Raw genomic sequence first — 15,006 nt, 5'->3', positions numbered from 1 at the left:
TTGGTATAATTTTCAGTTATAATTGATACTTCTGAGAAATTGCTAACGCAGCTTTGGCCTGGGCCCTTTGCAGCGACTCCCCGGGCACAGCTGGCAGTGGCCACGTGCACTCCCGGCCAGTGCAGTCAGCTGGCTTCGGAGGGCAAATGTTGTAACAGCAGGGAGCCAGGCAGCTCCTTGCCAGCTGGTCGTAGGTCCAGCAAGCTCTGCCAGGCACGGTTCGTGTACTAGCACAGGGACAGAGCTGACAGTACCTTGAAAACTGAGCTTGCCCCAGATGGATGGATGGTTATCACGTTAATCTCTTCATGCTGCTGTCCCCTCGCCATGAAATACTAAAAATGAGATGTCTGGGAAGCAGTTGATGTGTGGTGTGGGGTCAAGGGAAATACAGTGCACAGAAGAAAATAATATGTATTTTCCCTGCCATTCAGGAAACCTACAGGATGTCATCGCAAGCCTCTATTAACAGGGTTTGGCCCAGCCCCATGCTAAGTGTCGTGACACTAAAATTCACTCCAATAAAGCTTTTCATACATGATGTATTAATGCAAAAGGTAGTGATGAGATAGGAAGGAAAACAACCACAAGACAGCACAAAAAAAAAAAAAAAAAAAAAAAAAAAAAAAAAAAAGCCTATACAGGGTGATTGTTTTAAAGGCATTATTGGATAAAATCCTAAGTGAATAATCAGAGCCATCGGGTTATACCACAGGAGTGAGAATACAGTGGATTTGATGTCACACCAACAGAATGGGAGGACAGGGATACCGTATAATTCCCATCCCATGTCACGTTATGGGCTCTAAATGTGACTCATTTATGGCTTCTAAATCAAAGAGCTCTGTTGCTGCTCTAAATTCAGGGGGCTGAATTACCACAGCAGGTGTGAAGCTACAGCCATAGGTAAACAAGTGAGTATCTGGAATCTGCTTTTGGAGTCAAACAAGTGGGATTCTCTCCACTAACAGAGCTCGTTGCAACTGCAATTGCTACAGCTACTCAGTGTTGCCATTTCAAGTCTCAAAGCCAGACCATCAACTACTTTTCCTTTGGTTTTTCAATTGCCTTGAATTTCAGAGCCCTTCATGCTTTATGGCGGGATCAGTGGTTATGATCGCCTGGATCTGATGCCATTCATGTTATGAACTTGCTGCGTGTCTTCCAGCTTTGGAACTGCTTTGCGTAGCTGGTGTTTGGCAGCATTAGCTGACGTCCTTCGAAATATAAATCATTTATGTAAGTGGAAAATTCGCTTTGCACCGTAATCTCCCGCCTCAGGTGGGACAAGCACGGCTTCCCGTGAGAAAATGCCAGAGAGCTGAGCCCAGCTGACAGTGTTGCTGTGCCCCAAAAATGTGCCAGTCATACCCGAGGATGCCTGTAGGGTTAATAAAGGCTTCTCTGATATGATCATGGTTAGCTGGTCCATACATCCCCTGCGATCAATTAGTAGGTTTAAAGAAGATTATTTTAGCTTGTCTGGGAATGTTAGGCCTTAAAAAAAAAAAAAAACAAAAAGGCAAATCAGTAAGACCGGTCCTAAAGAGTCTGAACCAGAAATGTGCTATTCCTGTTGGTTATTTATTCTTGGAAAGGAGAAAAAAAGGAAGCTTGAAAGAGAGCAGAAGAAGCAGCAATTTCCCTCGTTTTCCATTGTTTCTCTATTCAAGTAGCGTTCTTGCCAAATAAATCAAAATCTATCACTTCTGTCCCCAAAAAACAGCCAATCTGCCTGCCTGTGGGGAGGGGATGCTGAGCCAGGCCTGCCTGGAGCTCAGGGCTGCCCTTGCTCAGAGGAGCCGCTTGGCCCCTTCACAGCTCGCCACACACACCTGCAGCATCCCTTAGGTGTTAGGATGAGGATGTTTTATGGCAGGGCAAAGTCCCTTCCATCCCATATCTTTTTTGATGGTACATCCCTAAACCGAACGTTTTTATAGAATGTCCTAAAAGATAATGAACCAGTGGGTGGAATGGGTGGCCCATTTGTGTTGGCCACCTTTGCCAGGCTTGCTAAGATCCATGCCAGGAGAACTCCACTGAAGTCAACAGGATGTTTTATAGCATGCAGCATAAGCAAAAGGGGCAGAACCTTGGCTTTAAGGATGTCATCATGGATTACGAATCTGTCATTGTCCTCCTTGGGTACAGGATCAGTAAAGAAGCAGAGAGGACAGAGCCAGCCTCTTTTCAGTGGTGCCCAGGGACAGGACCAGAGGCAGTGGGCACAAACTGGCACACAGGAGGCTCCCTCTGACCACCAGGCAGCATTTCTGTGCCATGTGGGTGCACTGGCACAGGCTGCCCAGAGAGGTGGTGGAGGCTCCTCCTTGGAGATCTCCAGAAGCCACCTGGACGTGGTGCTGGGCAGCCTGCTCTGGGTGGCCGTGGGGGTTGGAGCAGGGGGTCTCCAGAGGTCCCTGCCAGCCTCAGCCTGTGATCCTGTAGATCCAGTACTTCTGTCCCATTGCCAAGGAACGTCAGGAAGAAAAATACTGCTCAATGTGAAAGGATGGCAAAATCTGGCACAATTATATATATATATAAATACAGAGCATTTACCCACCTAAGTTCTCAGGTTATACTCTCCAGATGTATTTTCTAAAATTATTTTTCTCTCTCACCCAATAAAAAAGCTCTCCTGCTCTGGTACATGCAGCCCTAGTGATGCTATAGTAGAGATGCAGAGAGAGTATGTATGGAGACTGCTATTGCCACTCAGACATACTCTTGGAAAAAAACTGCCAGGCAAAGCTGTTGGGCAGACACGCACCCTCTAAGGTCTGAAAATAGAGCCTCACACACAAATCTTTTGTCTCTGGATGCCCCTGACTCTAATTTCGAAATACCTTCCCCTCGAACCTATTTACTCCTCTATGGTTTCCCTAATGAAAAGAGCCTCCTGTGGCTGCAGTTATCAATCCTTGGTCACTGCAACCAGCAGGAAGCCCTTAACATTATTTAGGGAATGAAAATGGCTCCTAAAATAAACAAACAAAAAAACTCAGCCTCTCCCAATTAGCCTTCGATTTAATTATTTCTCTGGCTCACATCTCCATTCCTGAGTTTCATAAACCAACCCTAAGTAAACCACAGCCCTAAAGATCATTTCAGGCACTGTTTAGTTTTGAGCAGTTAGCAAATTGTTGCTGTTTTTTTTTTTTTTCCTGATTTGTTTGCTCGGCTCTTGGGCAGCTGTTTAGGATGGACTAATCTTTGTTGCATTTTCCCGTAGCAGCCCTAGAAGAAAAACACCCTGGGATGGCTGTGAAAGCCAAAGGACATAACGCTGCGCAGACAGGCAGAGCAGCCAGATTAGCAAATGGGCACTGGAGTCACCGACCTCCTAATCCTGGCCTGCAGGCTGCAGGGCTCGCACCCAGGTATGCAAATCCAAATGGGGTTTAATCATTAGGGTGGAGACTTCTTTATCAGTGAACTTCTCTTTGAGATAGGGTAATAGAAACCGAATGTCTTTGATCTCAGCAGAGGCTGTGTGTGTGACACAAGCCATGGTGTAAAGGAAGGAACCTGCCCCGGCTGCCCTCTGAACTTTCTGGGAGACCAAAGGCCCAGGGAAAGGATTGTTTTCTTCTTTCTCTTTTTTTTAAAGAGTGTTTTGTCTATGCTTTCTATTTGAATTTTTTTTTCTTTCCTCCTTCATATTTTTCCTTTCACTTGAGTTCTCCCCCTTTGCAGAGAACTGGAAGCCTCTCAGGAATGCAAGTGGGGCTGTCCCACAGAGCGGCTCAGCGAGGATGGAGCAGCTGATTTCACTCTCAAGCTGGTTGTTGGAATCGCTACAGCAAAGCAAACGCTTTCCGTAGGAGCAGCTGCTGGGGTTTGGGAGATTTTAGGGGCCTGTTGCTGCTTAAATACAGAGTGTTACCAGAAGGCACAGTGTTACCCTGTTAGGATGCAGATATAAAGATTTAGTAAGCGTACAAGATGCCAGATCTACTTACTCTTACCTGACTGTTCTAATAGATGTCTTACCAGATGGGCAAGAAGACTTACTGTCTAACTAGGTACCACCCCAGTGTGACAACAGAAGGAAAACCATACGGGTTTGATTGAAAAAGAAGCAGTTTCTGTCAAGCCAGTACCACATTTGACGTCTTGGCCTGTGCTTCCACAGCTGCCCATGAAGATATGACTAAAGGCTGATGTGGTGCCCTCTCTTACCTGTACCTGGTGCTTCTCAGAGCTCATCCATACAGAGCTGCTTCGCTTCACTAAGCTGGGGGGTAATACCGAACCAAAAAACAACAAGGAGTATTCATTTCCCAATGAAGGGGATGCCACATCTGGAATCAGCTTGCATGGTGGTGGAGCTCCAAATACCTGACCGAGGGGCTGGTGCCCCTGGGGTAGGCTATGGGCATCGCCAGCCTGCTGTTTTCCCCTGGCATGCAGGGGTGTGATTTGGCTGCACATTTGTAATCAAAGTGGTTTACGCAGAAGGCCTGTGCCGTAGTTAACTGAAAGCTGGAAATTGTTTTGAGTTGAGAGCTCCGTGAGAAATAAAGGAGAAAAGTAGATTAGTGACAGGCATAAGAGCAAATGTGTCATTTGGCACAGCAGGAACAGGCATTAAAAGGCTGTCCCCTGTGGTCATCCTTTTCCAGAAGGTGTCTGCAGGAGGGTGCCTAAAATGGGGACACTGGAAATAAGTAGAGAACATCCAGGCCTTCAGTAAGTATCCCTTACCCATCTCCTACCGAGCTCAGATGGCAGAATAGAAGTAACTATTCCCATCAAGTATCTGCAGAGCAGTCAGGTAAGATTTATGTATTGCGTGCCTTTGAGTGGGCACACTCATTTGTGAGGCAGTCACTCACTGAAGTAGTTTGTAATTATTGCAATTATAAACCTATATTCTTTTCCCTGCATCCCCAAACAATTTTTGAAAACTGAAACTCTGCACACACTTGAGTTCAGGGCACAGCCATTTATCTTCATAAAGCCACCCAAAGTTTACTCTACTTGTATGTATTTGAATGAAAATTTTTGCAATTTTTTTTTAGAAAAAAAATCTCTTTCCAAAACTAGTCCGACATAGAAACTTAAAAATAGGGCAAAGATTTATACAGAAAATACTTCCCCTTTTCAAAATTTTAAAAATACCTTTTCTTTTCAAAATTTTACAATGTAAATCTATACCCTTAAAAAAAGCTGTCAGGAACCCAACAAACAGAGTCCAGAACCTGAAATTCACTTGTTTATTTATTGACAAAGCTTTGCTTTCTTCTCAGTCCACCAAAGCCACTTGCAATGGGGACACTTGATTTGATTATATACATTCAACTACATTTTCAGTCCAAGGAAAGAGATTACATTTTGCCATCATTATTCAAGAAAAAAACTCTTGCTAGTGCCAGAGCAAATTTTGCTTAGAGAAGAATTGCCAAAAATGTCTCAATTCATATATTTTAGGCACATTTATTTATTTGTGAAACCTTACAGGCACTATGCAAGCTTGCTTCTTGAGCAAAGCCCTTACAATGAAGTCTGACATTTACACCAATGTTTCAGGTCCGTTGTTTCCAGTGGCATCAAAGAGACGAGAGTTTGGCCAGCCATTTAATGGTATCATGTCAAATTCTGGTGGCCTTTCCTCCTGGTAGCTGGAGTAGGGAGAAGTTAGATGCAAAATGCTGTCAAGTGAGTTAAAAGGGATCGGCTCCAGGCCTGCTGGAGTCAGCTGAGCACTCACCCAGCCTTTTAGGTGCTTAACTGATAGAGCTATCTCCTCTAACAGCCAGAAGCCAGACATAATTTTCAAGACTTAATGTGTTTCTGCCTTATCGTGATAATCAGTAGCTGGCTACAGGCCACAGACAAAGAAAGTATTGGGGATAGGCAAGACAACCCTGTTTACTTTCTCAATGGACTACAAATAGTTGGTATGTACTTGCTGTTTACATGTAGGCAAGACGACTGATCCCCCACAGTCCTATGAAACACTCCTGAGCCTACTTTTACTGTCTTGTGTTCACAGAGGTTTAGAAATAATTTGGCACATTCTCCTTTCAAACTAGATTTTTATTTTATTTGTAGCTGCTTGATACAGATGCCTGAGAGGGGACGCAGCTCTGATACACATTTCTGTGACAGGAAAAAACAGAGTCAGCAAACCGATAACAATGGGAAAAATAGCCCTAAGAAGTTTGATTTTTTACAATAAATAAAGAAGGAAAGAAAGAAGGAAGGAAAGAAAGAAAAGGGAAGGAAGAAAGGAAGGAAGGAAGAAAGGAAGAAAGAAATAAAAAGAAAAAAGTAAGAAAGACTAGGAAGGAAGGAAGGAAGGAAATGAATGAGTGAGTGGAACAAACAAACAAGTGGCTATTACCACTGGCTTTGTGTGGAAGGTGCTCACCCAATACATGATAATTGTGTAAAAAATTGAACTCAGCCTGTACCATGAGGCTCTATCATGTAGCACACTGGATATTGTCTAAAACTAGCTGCAAGACAGCTAATCTCCCCGTGCCCTTTTTCCATCCCTGACTTATCTGGTCTGCTTCGGAAATGCTACTCACTCGGGTTTTGTATAGCATTCACCATATCTGTGCTTTTAGGTGATGCTGTCAGAATCTGTGTGAGTCTTTACATGCCTGCTCCCAATCCTTGCAGTATCTGAATGCTTCACATTCAAATGCGTTTATCTTCCAGCACCCCCAGTACTGTCACCCAGAAGTGCTGTCACCTAAGTCTATGGGTGAGGGGAGTAAAATTTACAGGTTAAACAGGAAGCTTGTGGTGATGGCAGAAACTAAATCTGGGTCATGCCAAGCATCAACTTTCTCTTTCACTATTAAAACAAATTCTCCTCTGGGTTAACCAATTACCAGGAACAAGGACAGAGCTCAGCATGCCAGGGCAGTGAGCCTTCAACTGTCCTGTTACAGATTTGTAAGGAAATCCAGTTTTTCTTTAAAAATCAAAGCAATGCTTTAAAATTCTTTATAAATCTTTAAAAATTAAAGCCTTTGTGATGAGTAAAAAAAACCAAACAAACAAACAAAAAAAAAAATCTGCTGGTTTACAGATATCACACGCGGCCTAAGGGTTTTTTAATACAATAAAGGAAAACATTATGAAATAAATGCTGCCCCACAGAATAAGCATGTTCATCTAGCAAAGCTGCCTTCACTGCAACAGCTTCCTCTCTGAAGCCTCCTTCTGGGACTCCAGGTACATAGCTGTAAGCTTTGGTCCTTGTCTAAGAGCCTTGCACTTCTGCAGTTACACTTCTGTCAAATTCCAGTTGAATATTACAACCACTGTTTAGATTAAATCCAAAAGTCCCTAGATCTGCCAGTTTGCTCTCAAATTCCTAGTTTCTTTGAAGAAAAATTCAGTCCCCTTTCTTATTAGGGTCTGACTGGTGGCTCCGGGTTAATCTCCGTCTGTCTCCCTGGGAACAGTCAAAGGAGGCAGAACAGAGGTGGGCAGGGTCTCCAGCAACTATTCGTGTTATCAGGGTCCATCAGCAGGTGACCATTTCTCATATCCAGCAACAATAAATACAGCCCATGGCTAATGGACCGACTGCACGGCTTTCTTCAAACATTTCAGAGAGAATTAGCTGGGCTCCAGACTTTGAGACCAAAGTTTCCCCAAACCTCAGGTTATATGCTTTATGCTGACCAGTCAAAATACATTCAGATCCTGCAATTCTCTTGATAGTTTGCAAAACTAAAAATATTTCATTTTATTTTATATAGCCTTTATTTGATCAATCTCTGCATATGTACTACTACAATTAGAAATACCCCTCCTCTGTCAGCTATTGTGTAATTTGAATGTTTAGCTGGCGTGGCAACAGTAAATCCCAGAAGCAAGATGTGCATGTATTTACATGATTATTTCTTTTTTTTTTTTTCCATGCAATGTCAATGAACAGCTGAGCATTTGCAAAAAAAAGGAGAATTCATGGCACAGCGACACAGGTGCCGCAACTCATACTTCTGCCAAGGATCCAGCGTCTGATGGACCTGAAACACTCTCCAAGCAATGGCAACCTACTTTGTGTGCCCATCTGTAATAACTGTGCTACATGGCTCTTGCTAAAAATGATAAATGATAATGACTTGCTGTCAAAACAAGTTTCAAGGTAACACCTGCTCATGAGTAATATCAAAATAATTAAGTCTACACAGAAGTATAGCCAAAATCTTTCCCTTGCTTAAAACTGACTTGTGAGTGTAGGGAAAGGAAGTGTCAAATTGTCAAATTCTACAGTAAATAACGATGCTGAAAATGACACAGTCTAGGCAATCTGGCCCAGATAACATCTTGAACCCCATGACTGTCAGAATAGAACAGAGGCAGAAGCTCCCCCAAATGATCCTTTTTTTTTCTGACAGAAGGCAGCCAACAAAAATGACAGACTGGGATTATGGATAATGCTCTGGCTTCACATCCAGCCTAAAACCAAATGCAGTGATAGGTATCAAGCAAAGACATTTGTGTCTGTTTTGTTCTCAGAGCCAGTGACAATTATTTATCTGCCAAGCATATTTAGATACACTATGCTTCACCACCTCTGACAAAGACATGAAGTCTTGCTGTTCCCTGGGTGCACTTCTTCAAAAGAAGAAAGAAAAGCAAAATAGATGGACTGCCACTTCTCTGGTAGTCTGCGCTGACAGCTAAAATCATGGAGGTTCTTCTTCCACACCCTTCGGTCCCCCAGGTTCCAGCTAAAGTGCTGTGCCACAGAGAGTGCTGCATGATGCCTTATGTCTCCTATGTCTCCGGAGTGGTCAAGCCATCAGCCTCCAACTATTCCACTGTACTCGCAGAGTAAACCAATTTTCTTTAGCATTAGGAAATGGTGACCCACTGAAAGTCAAGTCACCAGAAGCAAGGAATTCAAAGATAGCTGACCTACTTTGTAACATATCTAAGGCTGAAAGAAGCTTTAAGGTACAGCTCTGTGGTGGCTCATTAATGACCAGGCTCCTGAGAAACCCTGGTAGGAAACTGACTCAGAGGTACACAATTATTTATTTCTAAGACAGTTCCTATGGAGACTAAGTTTGTCAGGAGAGGTATTAGCTGTTATTAGATCATCTTTTTCTCACACTCTCTCATTACCCCTGTGTCTATTCTGTCCATTAATGATGTCCCACAGGGAGCTCTCAAAATCGGGTCTCTTAGATCACAAGCCAGCAAGCATGATTTCAGGCATAGTGTGAGCACAGCCCTCGCATGAGGGCACGTGTCCAGGCTGTTTGCAAGGCACAGAGTGGATGGGAAGGGCAGCGCGAGCCCCGTTTGGTGGCACCATGGAGGCCATTCCTGCAGAGAAGCGTAGGCACAGCTCATGGCTGCCAAAATGGCTGCCACCTGTGACTGGGGCCGCAAGGGTGCTGTCACAGCCAACTTGCTGTGTTCATGAGTGGGTATAGATCATCTCAGTAGCTGTGTGGAGTTATTTTGGATGTGAACATGTTCCTCAGTTCATATCTGAGGGTCATAACTCTGCAGCTGTGCTCCCTCCAAAGCATGTTGGCTCTGGAAATTCCTTTTTGTGTGTCCAGGACTACAAAGCCCAAACTGGCTTCCACCAGAGCCTGCTAAGCACTTCTGCAAGGAGATCCCAAAACATACTCTTGTTACTTTCTTTCTTTCTTTTTCTTTTTTTCTCCATCAGATGACACTTTCTAGACCCTTAATATATATATATGACTCAGAAATGTGTCTGTAACACCATGCTATACACACAACGGAAGGGTTTCCTTTACCAGAGATCTTGACACCTTATTTCAGGTAATGACCAGATGAGAAAAGTACAACAAAATAATGCTATTAGGGCCAGAGAAGAATTTGATTAATTTCATAAAATTATGGGGTGACTTGGTAAAGACATTAGCAACATGGATAGATGCAGAAATCTGCTGGCTAAGAGTGAACTTTATTTATAACTCTCAGTTTCACTCCAGCTGCTGGGGTTTGAAGTGACACTCATGTCAGAGATGTCCAGGTGCCTTTTTTTCCCCGATATATTTAAACATATACCGTAAATTTGCCAGTAGCTTAGAATAAAGAAAAGAGCTAGAGAGGAATCAGTGCGGGTTTGTCATTGATTTCAAAGATGCTAGGACTAATACTCTAACATTTAGGTATAAACATGTAAATGATAGGTAGCACAGTGTCTAAATGTACTACATATAGGTATAACACAAAAAGCTGCTCTTTCTGAAAATTACATTTCAGTCAAGCACCAGCAATACTAGATGGCACACTGTTATGAATATACTTTGGTCTAATAATCTAGGCAGATATTTTACAGTTGATCCACATACATATTGTTAGTATCTAAACATTTCTGCTAATAAGTCATGTGATAAGAAAGGGTAATTAAATCAAGCCAAAACAAACTAGTTGGAGAAATATTTTCATCAAGCTAAAAATTTCCACAAAAAGTTTTGTTTAGAACTTCAACTCTTTTAAATATCAAATATTCTGACTTTTCTATTCATAACGGGTAAGGTACACATTACCCAGATCATCACCTTAACTGATTCCCCATCATCTGCTCTACAGCTAAAAGCTGTTTATTAGTCCTATACTAAAACTAATGAAATACTGTCAGCAATTCCGTTAATATTTATTGTAAGAAATTAAATACTATTTTTGTGCTACAAACAGAAAAAGTACACACCTGGTATTTCTTGCTTTCACAAATTTGCTTTCACACAGTTTTGCATAATTATAATTTATTAATAAAAATGTCAAATGCTGACTTATTTGAACAATTTTAAGTGTTACCAGATTCATTTGAAATAAGAAAAACAAAACAAACAAACAAAAAACTCCATATTTCTTTTCCCTCTGAAGAAATACTGATAGCCATAATGGTCCTACAATATGTTTCTGTCGGGAAAGATTATATCCACCACTGAACTTGAATAAGTGAAAGAAGCAAGTCACTCCAGTCAGTAAAAAACAACAGCTGTATGTTAGGTTGTCTAATAAAACTAATAGAAGTTGGAAGATTTAGCATGTCACATGTCTCTTTTTTGGTGCTTGAGCAAATAAAAAAGGTACCTCTTCTACATTGTAAAACAGTGGAAGAGACATGAGCAATTAGCACAAACAAAACATTTTCACTTGATAAGTCAATCTGGGCTGTTTTTTCTGCCCAGTCAGCAGTGTCTGAAAACAAAGGAGACAGAGCAGCCCTGGGAGACAGCTTGTCTGCCCAACCACTTTTCTGGGGGATCTCTTAATTTGATTTGGAAAGCACATAGCAAGCCTCCTAGGTGTCAACATTTAATATGCCACATAGCATGCTGCAGCAGCTGACGCTGTCAGGCACGTGAAAGCCTATAGCAAATCTGTTACTTTAGAGAACATACTTCTATACCTCGTCTCCACCTCCCTGGTTATCACAACAATCACTTGAATAGGCAATAAGACTGGGTCTTGTCTCAAGTGATTTGATAAGCAGTTGATAACCAAGGGTTCATTAAGCTCTTGGGGTATATAAACCGCAAAGTTTTCAGTGTGCCCCTGTGCTTGAGAGGTTTGACAGCTCCCTGTTTGGCAACCCAGGGCTCACTAGAAGATGTTAGTGTTGGCAAAAATACTTGTTTTCGCTCTGAGTGGTTTCCTAAGAGTGGTAAAGGGCTTCGACATTGGATTATCCACCAAATGTGTAGAGATACCCGAGGAGATGGACATGTGCCACGAGATTGGGTACTCCGAAATGAGGCTTCCCAACCTGATGGGACACACAAGCATGGCAGAGGTTATCCTAAAATCCACCACCTGGCAGCACCTGGTGCACACAGACTGTCACCCTCATGTGAGGACATTCCTCTGCTCTCTGTTTGCACCCATCTGTTTAGATACGTAAGTACCACGGCTCCGTATGGCCAGCCTTTTTGTCGGAACAGGGATCAAATCAGATGCGTGTTTGTTGTAATGGAAATGTGATCTCTACTTTATCTGAAATAATTCTGTTAACTTTTTCATACTCACTGCGAATGAATACAAGTAATGAAAACATATTCCACTTAAACTTTAGTTTGCTTTGAGGAAATGAATGCTGTTGCCAAAGAATGTCATGTTTTAGTTTGTTGTAGCTGAAATTTATTCTTGTTAATTTAGGGTTAAATCCAGGTGAAACTGAAACCGAACACCCATTGCACATAGACTCAGTCTCTTGCCAAAGCTTTTCTCAGATAGTAAGAAAAGCATTTTTTTTTAAAAAAAAAAAAAGGTAACTTAATTCTATAAGCACAAGCCGGTACGTGTACAGACCACATGCCCAATTTGCACACCTGCCACTCTATAACTGTATTATTGCTGAAGGATGTCAAATATCTGCATGTGTTTTGCACAGAAATTACTGCTGAAATAATTTATTACCACTGACTTTAACTGATTCAGTCTGGTGTTTCCTGCGATGCAGATTCATCCATCCTTGTAGGAGTATGTGTGTAGGTGTCCGGGACAGCTGCGCACCCGTGCTTGCCTGCCATGGGCACTCCTGGCCAGACAGCCTGGACTGCGACCGATTCCCTGCGGACGAGGACATGTGTCTGGCATCACTTACAAAGGAGTATAAATACTTGCACAAAGGTAGGTGGAAGATGGCAGAGGGGCAGGGGGCTATACTTTATGCTCCAGAGATACAAGAAGATAAAAGAGACGCAGTTCCCAGTCTGGGATTTTGTGTAGTTTCAATAAAATGAAGTGTAGGTAGTCTACTCTTCGTGGTGGAAATGATTATCTCCCTGCACAGCTACAGGCAGTATCATACTCATGACAGCACACTGTATTTGATTTATTTTGAAGTCTCTTTATAGACCTACCAACTTTAATAGGGATCTGAGAAACTCACATCTGCATTAAATTGGTCCTCAGACCAACTTGGAAAAGTTGGGAGGATTTATTATCTAATTTTCTGTACGGAAACCTGACTTAGGATGACATTAATGGTAAAATGTTCAAATGTGCTCAGGCTTATTTACGTATGCAGGAAACAGTAGAAGTAGATTGCTGCTGGCACACCCAAATTTGTATGTTCAGTCTTAGTTCAGCTGAACCCAGGCTCACTGACAAAATTGCTCACCCATCCCACAGCCATATCAAAAATAATACTCTGTTTCATACTGACTTTTGATGCTAATGATTGAGCTTGTCAGTCTGAACAAGGAGTGAATGGGCAAGGAAACTGAAACTCCTTTTCCTTCTTAACTATGTTTTCAGAGGAGTATGTGGATGTTCACATTATTACTGAACAGCTGTGTATTTTCTATGCCGTACCTGTAGATAAGCAGTAGGCTCACAGTAGAAAACTAATACAAAACATTCTAAAAGGTAATGATAAAACTTTACAATTTCTCACCAGTCCTACCAAAGCCTGCATGCCAGACCTGCCCAGCAGTGGAGGAATTTTTTACACACAAAAGAGTTCTTGAAGTTTTCTGTGACAATAACTTTGGTAAGTCTTTGTGAATACAGCTGATATTAAAGAAACTAGCAGCTCTCTTTCAAAAGTGCTTTAAAATTAGGATTAAAGTAGCTTACAGTTTCTGCTGGGATTTCAAAATCTGCATCCTGAGAGTTTGGTTGCTGATTTAACTTTAGGTTATTTTTCAGAATATGTTCTTTCTGAGCAAAATATTTAGTTTACATGAAAGACTTCTTTATGATCTACTCTACAGAAAAATAGCTTTTCTGTTCTTGTTGAGCTGGCTACCTTGTAGTACAACATGCTTTATGGAAAATATTTCTGGCAAAAGCATCCAAATTAGCTGATTTGTCTTTTATTGTTATTTAAACCCAAAGTAAAGCTTTGGTTATTTGACCAGTGAATGTCCTGTTATTTCTGTGTGTAAGTTGTTCATGATGCATAGCTTACTGAAAAGACTTGGAAAAGACTCGGAAAATCGTAACAGTCAAGTTTTTACTTTGTGTTGTCTTATTGGAGTGAGAGGCAATACTTTTGAGTTTGCCCTAGAAACGTCCTGCAAAGTCCTTTGAAGTCAATGCAGAGGCTGTCAGTGAATTCAGCTGGCCTTAGATCAAGCACTGCAGAGAAATTTCATGCTAAGAAGTGCTGGTAGAGTTACATGGGGTGGATAGATGCCTGTAATGAAAAGGGAGTATCTCAAAGGGTGGTATCAGCAAGCATTATGGGCTATTTTTGCAGAGGGATTGATAATATAGGCAAAGTGAGTTTCAGTAGACTCGTTTGGGCAAGGTGGGCAACCTTATGCTATTAGAGAAATGCCAACGGCTTACAATACCCAATTATCCACAAAGTCACCATCATATACAGCGATGGTAAAATATATTACTCACCTTTGTGAAAATAAGTTTTCCTAGTTGTCTGATTTAGTGAAAAAAAAAAAAAAGAAAATCTCAGCTACATAATCTTTATTAAAAAAAAAAATATATTACATCTATACTGCTGCTGGAGAAGATGTCACCATACTCTATCACCAGAAATTGTCAGAGTATTTTAAGGAATCTTCCTGCTTTCACTGGTAGTGTGTATTTCTTCATTTGAACAAATGTAGTGACTTATATTTTTCTTTTTTTTCCTTAGCAGTGAAAGTAAAGCTATCCAAAAAAAGAACATTACTTGGTGACCAAGAGTATAACATTGAATGCCAAGTGGAATTTATTACCCAGGGCTCACTCTTGCCTTATGAAACTCAGAACATGATACAACAGTGGCTGCTTATCAATGAAAACTGTACACAGAAGATGACTCAAACACATCGTCCTATGGTATATCTCCTTGTGGGGAAGGTTGAAGAGGGTATCATTTTAGTGAATCAGGTTTATCGCTGGCAGAGGAGGGACTCCCAGCTGACTTTGGCCACTCAGAAGTGGAGATATCATAAGTGCTTGTAAATATTTATCTTAATATTTGTAAAAAGATTATTCTTCTTCTTATGCCAAACCTGTTTTGTAAATAAGAATGTACTATAAATGCAATGTAAAGTCTTCATTTCCTTTTAAACTGTATTA

At 41.5% G+C, this 15,006-nt stretch overlaps 1 protein-coding gene across 1 annotated transcript; it reads left to right on the top strand.

Moving 5' to 3' along the window:
• Nucleotides 1–11,584: 11,584 nt before the first annotated feature.
• Nucleotides 11,585–14,889, top strand: LOC116485365 (secreted frizzled-related protein 2-like). The gene is made up of 4 exons (XM_032180665.1): nt 11,585–11,871; nt 12,434–12,603; nt 13,376–13,468; nt 14,579–14,889. Exons 1-4 carry the CDS (start codon nt 11,585–11,587, stop codon nt 14,887–14,889), a joined length of 861 nt encoding a protein of 286 aa, XP_032036556.1.
• Nucleotides 14,890–15,006: the final 117 nt, after the last annotated feature.

Source organism: Aythya fuligula, chromosome 1, assembly GCF_009819795.1.
Source record: "Aythya fuligula isolate bAytFul2 chromosome 1, bAytFul2.pri, whole genome shotgun sequence".
Classification (NCBI taxonomy): Eukaryota; Metazoa; Chordata; class Aves; order Anseriformes; family Anatidae; genus Aythya; species Aythya fuligula.
Note: the sequence above shows the minus strand (reverse complement) of the source record. Positions and strands in the feature narration are given on the sequence as shown.